General features: G+C 35.2%; 1 protein-coding gene across 1 annotated transcript; it reads right to left on the bottom strand.

The window, feature by feature from the left end:
- Positions 1 to 2,658: 2,658 nt before the first annotated feature.
- Positions 2,659 to 13,921, bottom strand: Aadac (arylacetamide deacetylase). Its single transcript, NM_020538.1, is given in 5 exon segments — positions 2,659 to 3,679; positions 7,194 to 7,365; positions 8,405 to 8,474; positions 9,687 to 9,909; positions 13,762 to 13,921. Coding segments are annotated over 5 exon segments (1,197 nt in total). The 5' UTR covers positions 13,897 to 13,921; the 3' UTR covers positions 2,659 to 3,082.
- Positions 13,922 to 14,615: the final 694 nt, after the last annotated feature.

Genomic DNA, 14,615 nt, shown 5'->3' with positions numbered 1-14,615 from the left:
TCAGACAGTTGGCATTAGAATGGAAACTGTTTTAAGATATGGAATAGAAAATATGGTTCCCAACAAAAGTTATAAAGATTAGATCTGACCATGGAAAAACTTATCATCTGAGACATGAATGTCTTCAAAAGAAAATAGCCAAAGTGATTCGCTATCACAGACTACCTGTTACTAATCTCTCCAAAATAGGGATGCAAATCAATTTCAAAAGGGCTAACCCAAAGGATCAATCACACAGAGACTGGACAACACAGAAACTGGACTGGAAAAGATACAGCTAACTTTCTTGGGATTTGGCCAATATCCCAAATTTCATAGGATACCCAAAAGATATCCTTGCCTCTAGACAAGTAGAACATGATTCCCATACTTCCAAAAGGTGGGATGGATGTTTTTGTCTGTTTGATGTGTTAAGGTTGTTATCAAATAGAGTGGGTGGTTGTTATGGTTGTGGTCATAGAGGAAACAAAATAAAATCAGGGCTCTTTCTCCTCTATGTAATAATGGAGAAAAGAGGAAATCGGAATAAAAACAATATAGATAGATAGATAGATAGATAGATAGATAGATAGATAGATAGATAGATAAAGATAGATAGATAGATAGAAATTTAAGGTTATTTTGCTTGACTATTGTTTAGTGATAGAAATTTAAGTTTGCTTTATTTGATTATTATTTGATATGTTGTACATAATCATCCTATTTAAGATATGATGTTAAATTCTAGTTTTCTGTTCCTCATAATTATTTTATTGAGTGTAGATTGTTAATGTTAGAGAAAAAGACATTTAAAAAGAAAAAACAGAAAGGAGAATATGAAGTGAAATTTTCTTGCTTTTTTACTAACTCAGTTATGTCATGTGATGTTTTTCTGGAAGTTGTCTTGTGAGAGGGCATGTGATATCTTGCTGAAAACAGAATTTTCAGAGGGCACGTGGTGCTCAGAAAGAATATAAATAGAAGCCCAGAAACAGTGAAAGGAGACTTCTGCATTGCTCTGCCATGTAATACTTCACTGGTCTTCACTTCATAGAGAAGAACTTATCAAAAGACTTCTGGTGTTATTATGGCTAGCTCTGCCTGCTTCTGCTGACTCATGCTGATTTGGTGAAATCTTGCTTTTTCTACTGGACCATACCACTGATGAATAGTACTTGGTGTTAGTTATGGAACTGGCATGCTGGTATCCTGAAAACCAGGGGTGGAATAGCCCCCAAGGAACTTACTTCTAAACAGCTCTATAACACTCCTTTCCTATTACTCTTCTTTTCCCCGGGTCATGTGGTCTAGAAGGGAGGTTGAAGTGTTGAAGAACCTTAAGCAAAGTACATTTTGAAAAATTTAAGCCTACAGGCATATTCAAATCTCACTTGAGCTGTTTGAACATAGTTACAATTATTCTTTTCAGTTATTTGTCTGATTATTTTTCCAGGTCACACTCATCAGGTTCCTTATTTAGGATTAGTAATTTTTTGGAAGAGATGTGGTACACTGATTTTCTTGTGCTTTTCATGCTGAAATTGGACATCTGAAGTGGTCTGGTTAAGTAAGAGTGTGGAGTAGGAGTTAGAGGTCTCTGGACTTGAGGCCTGTCATCCTCAGACTTAAGGGAACTGAGAAATATAGATGGGGGGTTGCAAGGTCCCAGGACCTCCTTACCTGAAATACACTTGTATAGTTCTTAATATGTTAAGCAATCATTTCTTATGTAAAACTTTACTTAACTTTTTTTGCTACTTGAGTATTACTGAGGCATCATTGCATCCATTATACCAGTGTGAGAAGCAGAAGTATAAACAAGCTCGCACAACTAATATAGAAGAAAGTCAAGAGTATAAGAGATTAATACAATGTCTTGAATTTTAGTCACATATCCAGAACATTTTTACTGAGTCAGTGGTAATAGAAACTAGATAATTCAGAAAGTAACAACCTTCTGCATCTATGTCCAAGGTTCTGGAAAAAGAATGTTGTATGCAAAACCTTATTCTTTAGGAAGTTTGAAAGTAGAACAGAATGAATGCATTTGCTTTGAGCACATGGACTTTGAACTAATAAGATGATATTCTCTTCATTGTTGGTGAATTGATAAAAATGTTATCTAAATTAAAATAACTTAATGTAAGCATCATACTCTAAAAACTATGTAAATTATGCTATACTAGTGTTTTCTTTTGAAATACAGTTTAAAATCAATAAAACACAGGGAAAATAAAACCAAAGTTAATTTTAACAATGAAGTATAAAATGGAGATTAGTTTCTCAAATAAAAAGCCATCGATGTTGATAGGCCATTTACCTGAGTATCATTCTTACAGTTGATATTTTGTTGAAGGTTGGTTTGTTGCTATGTATTTTAATGCTAAATTCTGTATCCCAATGTCTAGTTGCTACAGACAAGTGAATTCTCACATATGCCAGCTTTTGTTTTACAAACCTTGTTCCTTGATTTAAAACTATTTGTTGAATAAAGATGGCTAGTTGGAGTAGGAGGAGCCCAGGTGGAACATGGAAAGTTATATCTCGGGGTTATTGACAGGGAAGTTGACAAAATAGCATAGAGGGTTGATATCTGCCTACCTCTAATGATTTAAGGCTTATTAGAAATATAAATGTTTTGTGTCTTTTACTTGAGAACGAAATGATCAAAGTTGTGGTAGAAACTTACAATGAATGTTTATTCCAACAGTACTAGATTTAGGACATATTTTATTACTTCACTTATTTAAGTTCACTTTTTCTTATGTGTAAAATAATAATGGGTAATAAAAGTGCACTACAGAATTGTTATGGAATTTGTACATGGTGATAATTGATAAAGTGCCCATTTCATAAGCATGCACACATGAATTTGGATTGTCAGTACCCACATAAAACTCTTGTTTGGAAGATGAGTCTGTAGGTAAATGCGGAATAAGGAATGAAAAAAAAATGTTTGCTAATAATAAAAGTAACAAAATGTGGAAGCTATCAGCTCATTAGAAACAACAAATGATTTATGTGAAACCTCAAAACCATGTTTACTAGTTTATTTCTTATTTTGTTGTTTATATATCTTCAATAAACCATTTTATAGATTTTGCTACAGATTTTTGTGAAGCCAATTCAAGTACTGATTTTGCATCCTGTATGTAATTTTCAAACCAGGTAAGGTAAGTGCTCCATGGAATCCATCTTCAATATGGTGATGAGTCACATGAACTCCAGTATTCTGAAGCCGCTTGACATACATGAGTCCGTCATCTCTTAGAACATCATACTGACAAGTGATAATATAGGTCATAGGTAAATGATGTAATATACTGTCATTGGCCAACAGAGGGCATGCCTTTACATCTGTGAACCCTGGGTACTTTTGAGCCAGCTCAAAACTACCAGGAGTGGGAGTTTTATAAAAGTAACCTTTCTTATATCTCTGAGGGAGCAAGGAACTCCAATTCACAAATTGTAACAAATGGCTGAATTCCACAGGTACATGTTGGTTGAGAAGCATGGCTTTCTCAAGGTCTCGGTCTGTAGTAAAGTATTCACTCCAGAAACGGATCAATAATGACCTGGTTAAAAGTGGGTATTGTGAATTTTCTTGTTGTGATGGTACATTCATATCAAGAGCCTGAAGGGCAGGATATATTAAGGCTTGGACCTTGAGTTTGATCTTGACATCTGGATCCTGTAGAATCTGAAAAGGATTTAAAATTGCATTTGAATGACTATTTTAATTAGTAGGTATACTTTAATCTAAAAATAATGTGAAGAAATAAGATAATCAGATTCAACAGAAATATCTCATACATTTTTCCAGTTCTCTATATTGTCTATATGTACTAATATGCATTAATTTCAGTCAAATACCAAGGAAGATTAGAAGCAGAGCTTTAACTGTTAATGAGCATTGTTTGACTTTGACATGGAGAGTTTATCCTACCAACATAGAAAATGTGAGGTAGTTTATGCATATCCTATTCAGTAGAATGAATGAGGGGAATTTCTTCAATTTATTCTCACACCTGTGACCCTAAGAAGGTTCCAATGCTTATGTTAGACAAAAGTGTTCCTTTAAGTAGTGCACGTGGTACGGAAGACAAAACACTGAATTCTAGTTAACTGTGTGGGACTTCTTTGTCTTCAAAATGTTTTAGATTTAGAAATTTTTTCCATCTTTTTAGTCTATGATGGTGTACAGCATATTTATGATATTTTATACAGCTATTCAATAATTATGAATCAGAATTATTTAAAATTCTGATCTTACAGAAGTGGGAACATATACAAGAATAAAGGATAGTACAACAGGAAAAATAAATGTGTTTAAAATGTTCGGAAAAAAAGGGTAAGTTTACATTTGGATACTGCATTAGTTTGAAAAATATTTGCCTCTTTATGCATACCTCACTAGGTTGCCTTTTAGAGCCATGAGGCATATAGGGTATAGATTCAAACTCTAGAACATCTTGGACATTTGTTTTATTGGATATTAGAGCAAACCACAGAATTTATAGTATTGATTCTCTGGAAATGAAAAGGATTCTTTAAATATAGTAGTATGTGGGAAATAAAATTCAAACATAGCAATTAAATATCCTGAAATATTATGAACAATTTGGATCTTAAAATTATCAAATTATGTCTAGCAAATGATAACTGTAAACCTAGTAATTACTTCCTTTGTGCAATTTCTTTATTCTGATACCGAAAGATATAATATTAATTTGGGCATCATCCACTTATCAATAGTATAGTTATAGTAGTTGGTGTCATCAATTTTACTAGTAAAATTTACTAGTAAAATCTGTCATATTATATATGTGTGTATGTACACATATACACACATAGATAGATAGATAGATAGATAGATAGATAGATAGATAGATAGATAGATAGATAGATAAAATATAGAGGTACTGTGAAGACAAATGTTTCCTAACATCAGTCCAGGTGTTTCTCTAATATTTTAGCATGCTCATAAATTCATATGTTCTCACCTGCCAAGGACCAGCTTGGAGTTCTTTTTTTTTCTCCATTATTAACTTGGGTATTTCTTATTTACATTTCAATTGTTATTCCCTTTCCCAGTTTCCAGGCCAACATCCCCCTAACCCTTCCCCCTCCCCTTCAATATGGGTGTTCCCCTCCCCAATCTCCCCCATTACCGTTCTCCCCAAACAATCCTATTCACTGGGGGTTCAGTCTTGGCAGGACCAAGGGCTTCCCCTTCCACTGGTGCTCTTACTAGACTATTCATTGCTACCTATGAGGTCAGAGTCCAGGGTCAGTCCATGTATAGTCTTTGGGTAGTGGCTTAGTCCCTGGAAGCTCTGGTTGGTTGGCATTGTTGTTCATATGGGGGTCTCAAGCCCCTTCAAGCTCTTTCAGTCCTTTCTCTGATTCCTCCAGTGGGGGTCCTGTTCTCACTTCCATGGTTTGCTGCTGGCATTCGCCTCTGTATTTGCTGTATTCTGGCTGTGTCTCTCAGGAGAGATCTACATCCTGTTCTTGTCGGCCTGCTTCATCCAACTTATCTAGTTTGGTGTCTGTATATGTATGGGCCACATGTGGAGCAGGCTCTGAATGGTCGTCCCTTCAGTCTCTGTTCTAAACTTTGCCTCCCTATCTCCTCCCAAGGGTATTCTTGTTCCCCTTTTAAAGAAGGAGTGAAGCATATGCATTTTGGTCATCCTTCTTGAGTTTCATGTGCTCTGTGCATGGAGGGTAATTCGAGCATTTGGGCTAATATCCACTTATTAATGAGTGCATACCATGTGTGCTTTTCTGTGATTGGGTTACCTCACTCAGGATGATATTTTCCAGTTCCATCCACTTGCCTATGAATTTCATAAAGTCATTGTTTTTGATAGCTGAGTAGTATTCCATTGTGTAGATGTACCACATTTTCTGTATCCATTCCTTGGTTGAAGGGTATCTGGGTTCTTTCTAGCTTCTGGCTATTATAAATTAGGCTACTATGAACATAGTGGAGCATGTGTCTTTGTTATTTGTTGGAGCATCTTTTGGGTATATGCCCAAGAGAGATATAGCTTAGTCCTCAGGTAGTGCAATGTCCAATTTTCTGAGGAACCTCCAGACTGATTTCCAGGATGGTTGTACCAGTCTGCAATTCCAACAACAATGGCAGAGTGTTCCTCGTTCTTGAGAGGTGTTTGAGAACCACGAAAGAAATGATTCAAAGTCAAATGGTCAGATACAAGCTAACAGCCTGTGTTCTGTTCCAAACAACTTTCTCTAGAGATCTCCAAACAGCTCCTCCAGATAGCTCAGTTCTTGCAGATCAAGACACAGTCTTTTATTTACTTATTAATTCTGCCATTTGCTTAAGGTTTTCTTTCATTATAACATAAATCAGTATTCCATGAACACAGCCCCCTGATTCTTGGTAAAAGACAGCAAGCATATTATTTTTAATCATTGGGAATGAATTCAGAGATCCTCCTGCCCTTGTAATCACAAACAATAAACTTAGCTGGACAGGATGCCATCCTGAGTTTACCACTCTGACCATGCCTGGACCTAAATTCAATCTGTTCCAGGCTGACCTTGAACTCAGTAATCTACTTGCCTTTGCATATGCCTGCCTTTGTATCCTTCTGACAAGGTGGCTCATAGCGCAGCTGCCTCTGTTCTTTTTGGTCCATGAAACCCTCCATATAACCCACACTGCATCTTTATGATTTGCATAGTTAAGACATTACATGTTTTTGAACTCTTGTTTTGAGAGTTCTTTTCCTACAGCCTTAAGGGCTGTCCTAAAGGTCACAGAGTTCACCATTTTTGCTATACTCATAGACACACCTTTACCTCCTGGATTCGTGCTGCTCTTATTATCATGGTGTCATTAACCTTGGCAAAAAGGACATTCCCTAATAACTTTGGCATGGAGAATATTTCCTATAATATATATATATTATATATATATTTCCTATAATATATATATATATATATATATATATATATATATATATATATATATATATATATATATATCTCACAAACAAACCTCATGCCTAGCAGTGGTCAACACTCATGGCTTGCCCTGTTGGCTTTGCTTCAGGGTCTGGAAACCATGGCATATTGTCCATTGCATGATCAAACAGGACTCAGCACTCACTGACCTTTAGAATATCCGAGGAAATGTTTATATGTAGGGTGTTTTAAAATAAACAGACTGTGAAGCCTACCTGTTGTGTCACAGCTGCAGCTAAGTTTCCACCAGCACTGTCCCCAGACACACCAACTCTTCTAGGATCTACACCATATTTTTCAAGAATGTCCTCTTGTAAGAACCATCGTAAACTATGATATACATCTTCAAACTGTTTTGGAAAATGGTATTTTGGGGCTAAGCCATAGCTGTGTGAGGAATAAGAGTTCCAAATTAATGAGTTTTAATTAAAGATATGTGGTGTATCTCTAAACTAAAAATCTGTTTTCTTTAATAATAAAAATATTGCTAGCTTTTTACCCACAGAATCTCCATCATAAATCCTTCACTGATTTAATTATTATACTAGTAAAACTTTGAGTAAAACAAGCAAATTAGTTGAATCAAAAGAAAAAGAGTGAAAAAAACAATAGGTAATACATTCCCTTAATAACATCTCCCAGTACATTTTTTATAACTATTATACTTCAAATTATCAATGAAAAAATCTTATTGATATTATGTTTGAACTTCATAAATAACAAAATCTACCTCTGTGATCATTGTATTTTATTAATTACTTCATTCTTCTCTTCATTTCCATCAAATTGATTTCTTATCAGTTATTGCCATAGTATGCTATATTTGAGAATATTCCTTTTCTTGTTTTATGTGTAGCTTAAGGACAAATTACTTTCAGTGTTGATTGTGTTGAGTGTGATGGTGAACTAACCTTTTAAATAGAGTTTATCATGTAATTCCCAGAAGGATCATATTATACAAAAATTATCATTCTTAGTTCACTTGTGGATAAACTATATTTAATTAATAATATATAACATATAAAAAATCTCCAGGTAAAACTTCAAATCTCATTTCCCTGTGATTCTCTGATTGTAAGCACTCATTCTGCTGAAAGAAACCAGGCTAGAATTTCAATGCAGGTTCTTTATGCACATGATGCACCCCAGTTACTATGTTCTAATGATTTCTGCACTTTCTCTTTTGATCCCCAGTTGATTTGAGCGTTTCATGTTGCTTTTTTGTTTTGGTATCTCTGACTCTACTCTGGCCAACTTAGGTTTGTTTTCTTTGTTTTCTCTCTTAATTTAATTTGAAGCCTTCCAATAATAACATAAATAAATAAATAAATAAATAAATAAATAAATAAATAAATAACCAAGAGCATTGGTTTCTTGCTATAGAAAGCACATGGGTAAGGGCTGAAGAAGCAAACCATGGTCTTACTCAGTTGACACAACAACGGCATCAAGTCTATGGGCAGTCCGTCTTGACAGAGTGTCATACATGAAGTAAGCTGAAATCAAGAAAACTGAGTGAGAGGGTGGCAAGCATATGAATGGAAAGCAAATTGTTAAAACCACATCAGTGTCTGCTGCTCCTCACAGACCATCTACAAATGAGCTGAGGTGTTTGTTTTGTCCATTTCACACACCTACTCGAAAGCTCTGGCACTCCTATCAAGTTTCGTGTCTTTCCCTCTCATTTGGCAGATTTTACCTTTACAAATTTTAGGAATATTGTTGGAAGAACAAATAACTTTACCAGACATTAAGGAGCATAGCCAGACCTACTAGAGTCAGAGGTTATCACAAAGCACAGATACATAATAATGCTTGCTCTAACAGAGTTGTATAGAGAGCACTACCTAGTAATAGCGTTAGATTTCAATAAAACTGCCAGAAAGATAAAGAGAAAAAGTCAGTCCTTATTCACAATCCATTCATAACTAAGGAGAAAGAGGGAAAAATGAGGTTTTGGTGTATTTCCACTTTAGCATTGCAATGGGTTAGGAATGGACAATATACATGCACCTGGGCTTAGGAAAGCATTCCAAATACACATAACATAGGTTAAAAGTAAACCAGAGCCTGCAAAGTTACCTCCAAATTCTCAGGGTCAAAAAGACCTCTTCCTTAAGTCTCACATCTCACATTCCAGGATACCTCATATTCCAACATCTTAAAATCAGCTTATGAAGCTATCATAGGCTCCTTGATTCATTATAAAAGACATACATTATAAAATAGATTAGATATATCGATTATATATTACTTATATTTTCTCACATTTAATAAAGTCAAATTAGGACACAACTTTAATTGTACTGTACAACCTATATGTAACAAGTGAAATGGGTAATGTCAAATAAATATAGCATGTTCAGCTTTATGCTTTTACATCTACTATCTTTGTCTCATTTCCTTCATTTAGTGCTTTATAAAAGACCAGAGCCACCATCTCTATTGGTTGCTATTTCACCCACTGTTCAGTTCACACCACATTTGTTCTCACTAGAGTATTCCACCAATTATACAATAATAAATTTCCATGTTTAAGTGAGGTTTTTCTATAGCTTTGAGTAGTAATAGTAATTAATTTACCTTTCAGAAAAGAGTGCATTAAGCAATTGAAGTATTAGTATCTAACTTACATGTGAGTTTATATGTCTTTTTATGCACAGTCACATTTTATGGGATAAGAAGAATGTTCACCCAATGGGACATACCAGCACTCCCCAGACACCAGCCACCACCATGAATAAAAAACAAGCCCCTCCTGAGCGTCGTTGACTTCCTTTTGGGTATATATATGCGAACAGGAACACTGTTGAAATCTGTCTCCATCACAGTGACATTCTCATCAGAAGTGGGTGGGACAACTTGAAATCTCATAAATAACTGTACCGTGTCCATGAAATGATTGAGTCCCAAAAGTTCACCAAAAGAAGCCTATGTGGAGAAGAAAAAAAATTACAAGTGTGTCTGTAAGTGTGTATGTGCATCTGTGGGGGTGTGTGTCTGTGTGTGTATAAATGCAGCCTGCTGAGCCTCTCTAGTCTTGCTCATATGGATATGTATTTATAGCTAACTGCTTGGTATTGGATAACCTGTCAGGGTCTTTTCCCTTGAGATTGCTTCTACTTCTCTCATCACCATCTATAACCTGTATCTCTTCAGCTACAGATCGGATCTTATAAAATTTCTGATATTCACATTGGAAAGTCAGCCTGAATTGCTAGTGTCCTTGTCTTCCTTAGGTCACCAATTTCTGATACTTCTTGGGTGCTGTTTCTCACACATACACACACACACACACACACACACACACACACACACACACACACACACACAAGAAACTATGTCACCTGTCACCTCAGACATCTCGGTCCTCTGGCTCTTAAACTTTTTCTCTCCCTTTGTGTATCACATCCCTGATCCTTAGGTATAGGGGTTGTAGATGAATCTGTTGGTCAGGGATTTTTTTTCTTTCTTTTTTTATAATTTTATTAATTGTGACTTTTTGTTATGATTTCTGCACATGTGTTTTTCATAACAGTATACGTATTTAGAAAGCAACAAGAAGTTATACTGGTTTAGTTTTCCTCAAAGTCAGTGACAGCTATAAATCTTTGACTGTCTTTATAATACCAGATAAAATTCCCCTCCTATTGAGGAAGCCTTAAATTCAATCAAATTAATGTTGGTTACCTCAAGATGTGATTGATACTGTTACACCGTGGGGCACATCTTGCAATGCTGGCTATTCTTGTACATTCTAGATGCCATAGCTGGGTAGGACTATTTATTGATTTATTCCCTCAATATCTAGCACAGCTAATATGAGAGCTACTTGTCAAGGAGAACGCTTTCAGGATCCAGTTTGTTTCTTGTGTGGTGTCTTCAGTAACAAGGTCTTACTTTCAACTTTTTGACAGTTACCAGTGGCAATGGCAGTCTTTTGCAAATGGATTTTTGTTAGATGTAGCTGGTGGGAAGATTTTTACTCTCAGGTGAAACTTTTTGAGTTAACATAAAACAAGGTTTCCCTGTGATATTTTTCAAACATTCATAGAGTTGTCTATCTTTCCTCTCCTTCCCCTTTATTATCCTTCAATCCAATCCCAGTTTCCAGTTAATCCTTAGATTCTGATTTCCCATTCCTGTTGTGTCTTTCTATCCCCTCTCTTTCTCTTCTTCCCCCATGATCTCTTCTAACTTCTCTGTTTCTGCAGTAGCTCTAGGTTACATACTAACATCTAAATACTGAGAACTATAATTCACACATAGAGAACATGTGATAATTGTCTTCATGGTATGAGCTACCTCACTCAGTATATTTTCTTTTGTAATGTATTCTTCCCTTATACATTTCATCTCAACTGCAGCTTCTAGTTCCATGATTTCAGTTTTCTTCAGAGATGAATAATATTCCATGGTGCAGTTGTACCACTCTTTCCTTACCCGTTCATCAGTTGAGGGACATTTTGGTTGTTTCCATTCCCTAGCTATTGGGTCTAGAGCAACAAGGAACATAGCCAAACAGATATTTGTAGAGTAGGACATTAAGTCCTTTGGGCACATGCCATTGAGTAGGATAAATGAGTCTTAGGGCAGATCTACTTTTAGCTTTATGAGAATTTGTCAAGCTGATCTTCATAATGTTTGCACCAGTTTGCAATCACAGCAATTGTGAATGAGAGAAACCCAGGCTAAGAAACACCAGAGATGACCAGAGGGTGAGAGGCAAGTGAAAGACCATAAGTCACAGAAGCCAATATACATTGGTACCTTCAGAACCCAATTCTCCCACCACAGCAAGCTTTGGATACCCAACACACATGAAAACCAGGATGTTAAAATCCTATCTCATGAAGACAATAGAGTCCTTTAAGAAGGATATAAATAACTCACTAAAAGAAATACAAGAAACACAGGTAAACAGGTAGAAACCCTTAAAGAGGAAACAAGTCCCTTAAAGATTTCATTTTTAAATTTTATAATAATTTTAATTTTGTCATTTTTTCTTGACTCTTTGATTTTGAGTTATTTTATATTCTAGATATTAATCTTCTACCAAATATATAGCTGGCAGAGACTCTCTCCCTCAGAGAAATTCATCTTCATCCAACTGACAGTTTTCTTTGCTGTTCAGAAGCTTTTTGATTATTTGATGTCCCATTTTTCAATGGGTGATCTTAATTCCGGGATAAAGGATATTCTATTCAGAATTTTTCCACACCTATATTTTATAAGGTACTGTCTACATTTTCTTCTAGCATTTCAGGTTTCACACTGACCTAATTTCATTTTGAAGTTGATTTTGATAAAGTATGATAAAGGTTTGACTTAATTCCACTATAATTTGTTGAAGATGCTGTCTTTTCTCTAGTGTTTATTTGGCAACTTGTCAAATATCAAATAGCTTTTTAAATATGAATATACTTTTGGGTCTTCTTTTTCACTAATCTACAAATCCATATTTCTGTTTGTGTCATGTAAACACTTCATGCTTTTTATAATTTTGTCAATCAAAACATGACATAAATTCTTTTTATATTTTTCACCTATAGAATTTAACATATTAGTCAGAATGCCTTAGTTTTAGTAATCATACTGCATTTTTTCATTTAAAAAATTTCATACAATATATTTTAGGTATGTTTCCCCACCTCCTTGCCCACCCAACTAACTCTCTCTCTCTCTCTCTCTCTCTCTCTCTCTCTCTCTCTCTCTCTCTCTCTCTGTCTCTCTCTCTCTCTCTGTCTCTCTCTGTCTCTCTCCGTCTCTCTCAAAAAACCACTAAAATGAAAACTAAAGCAAACAAGCAAAAAAAAAACCTAACGTAACAGTAAAAGGCCAAAACAAATCATAATCATACTCTTAGCAAAGGCACAAGAATAAGGTAATATTAAATTGTTCCCTATATAATACAATCAAAGCTTGTGGTCCTAGATATGTATGTGGAGGGTTTAAATTTTATTTATGATATAATGAAACATATTCATTGCTGACTGATATACCACAAAGATGCCAAAGTCACGTACTAGAAAAGAGACAGGCACGTGTGCTGCCAGAATGGGATGTCCACTTGTAAAATAACTAAGTCCCACAGTCACCTTTCACTCTGCACAAGAGTAAAATGAAAATTCATGAAAAAACTGCAATAGTAAGCCCCAAACTCTGAAACTTCTAGAAAAGACATTAGGTTATACTCTACATTTATATGTAAAGGAAAGGACTCTATAAATATAATTTCATTTTTCATATATTAAGACAATAACAGACAAATGGCTCCTCCAATAAATGAAAAGTTTCTGTACAGCAATGGAAATATACAATGGAGTGAAGAGGAACCTATACAAAATGCCCATATGTGCAATAGTGACTCCAACTGGGAATTACAGGGTTTTGTTTCCTGTGTTGCTTGTTTTTTGTTTGTTTTGGTTTTGTCTTGTTTTGTTTTGTTTTTAACCAGTCTTTCTAACTGTCCCGCATGCATGGATTTCCATGCATGAATCTAAAACTACTGCATAGACTTCTACAATTAAACAGAATGCTATTCCATTCTTCTTTCCCTGAAGTTGAATCTTCTGAAAAGCTCCATCTGGCAATACTGTAAAGCGCACATTCTCTTTCTATCCTTTACCACTCTTCCTTCTCCTTTCCCTCTTCCCAGTTTCTGTCTATAACTGGAATTGGATCTAAAGAAGGATCATGCTAAGAAACTTCTTTTACAGTTCCTATTTTCTCTTTTTTTAAGTTATTCAGCATTCATAAGGTCAGTTAAAAATCAAAACTTACCAAATCTCCTCCAAGTTTTAGAAGTGTATTTCCCAATATTATTTTCCAAGGCTCTTCAATATCATCTGGGAGAGGTATATAAATATAATAAGCTACAAGCACCACAGAGATGAGAAGAAAAATAGTTCTTCCCATGTTTCCTTCTGCTCTTTCTACTTTGGCACCCTAGCAAGCAAAACTGATTTTAAATCTTTGAATGTTGAAATTTAACCTGTCGTAAAGTGTTACCTAACTCGTTCAGTCCAAATTCCACTGCACAATCTCTTAATGCATAGGCAGTCCAAGTCCACAAAGAATTTCAAAACAGAATTTCTATCTCTAAGATACTTCTTATCTAGTAGCAACAGACTTGCTGAACTGTTTGCAACGAAAATGTATCCTTTACAAAGGCATTATTATTCAGACTCTCTTACTTGTATGTAATGGGTATTATGACGTATGTGAAAGACAGTGAATGTGTCAAGTAGAAACTAATAGAAGGTCAACAGCACTCTTAAAGCTATGTGAGATTTTGAGAAGAAACCATTTTCCCTTTATTCCCTCTATGCCTTGCTCTCCTCCCTGCTGAGAAACTCCAGGATTTTTTAATGACTGTTCAAGGGCACTGCTTAGGAAGTAATCTGTTCTGTTTATATTATTTCCATTATTTTGAGAATATAGTATAATTATATCATGTTTCCTTTCTTGTCATGGGTCAGCTGATTCCAGTCGGTACAATCTCAACTTGAAAAACTTTTTCTCTTCATTTTATATTTGACTGCACTAATAATATGACAATTATCACCTTTTAGTCTGATGTTCTAATTTAAAACATTTCCTTGGCTGTTACGTTTATAGCTACTATCAGTGAATCT

This window comes from Rattus norvegicus, chromosome 2 (genome assembly GCF_021556685.1).
Source record: "Rattus norvegicus strain SHRSP/BbbUtx chromosome 2, alternate assembly SHRSP_T2T, whole genome shotgun sequence".
In the NCBI taxonomy this organism is placed as follows: domain Eukaryota; kingdom Metazoa; phylum Chordata; class Mammalia; order Rodentia; family Muridae; genus Rattus; species Rattus norvegicus.
The sequence above is the reverse complement of the archived record's forward strand: the minus strand, read 5'-3'. Positions and strand labels throughout refer to the sequence as shown.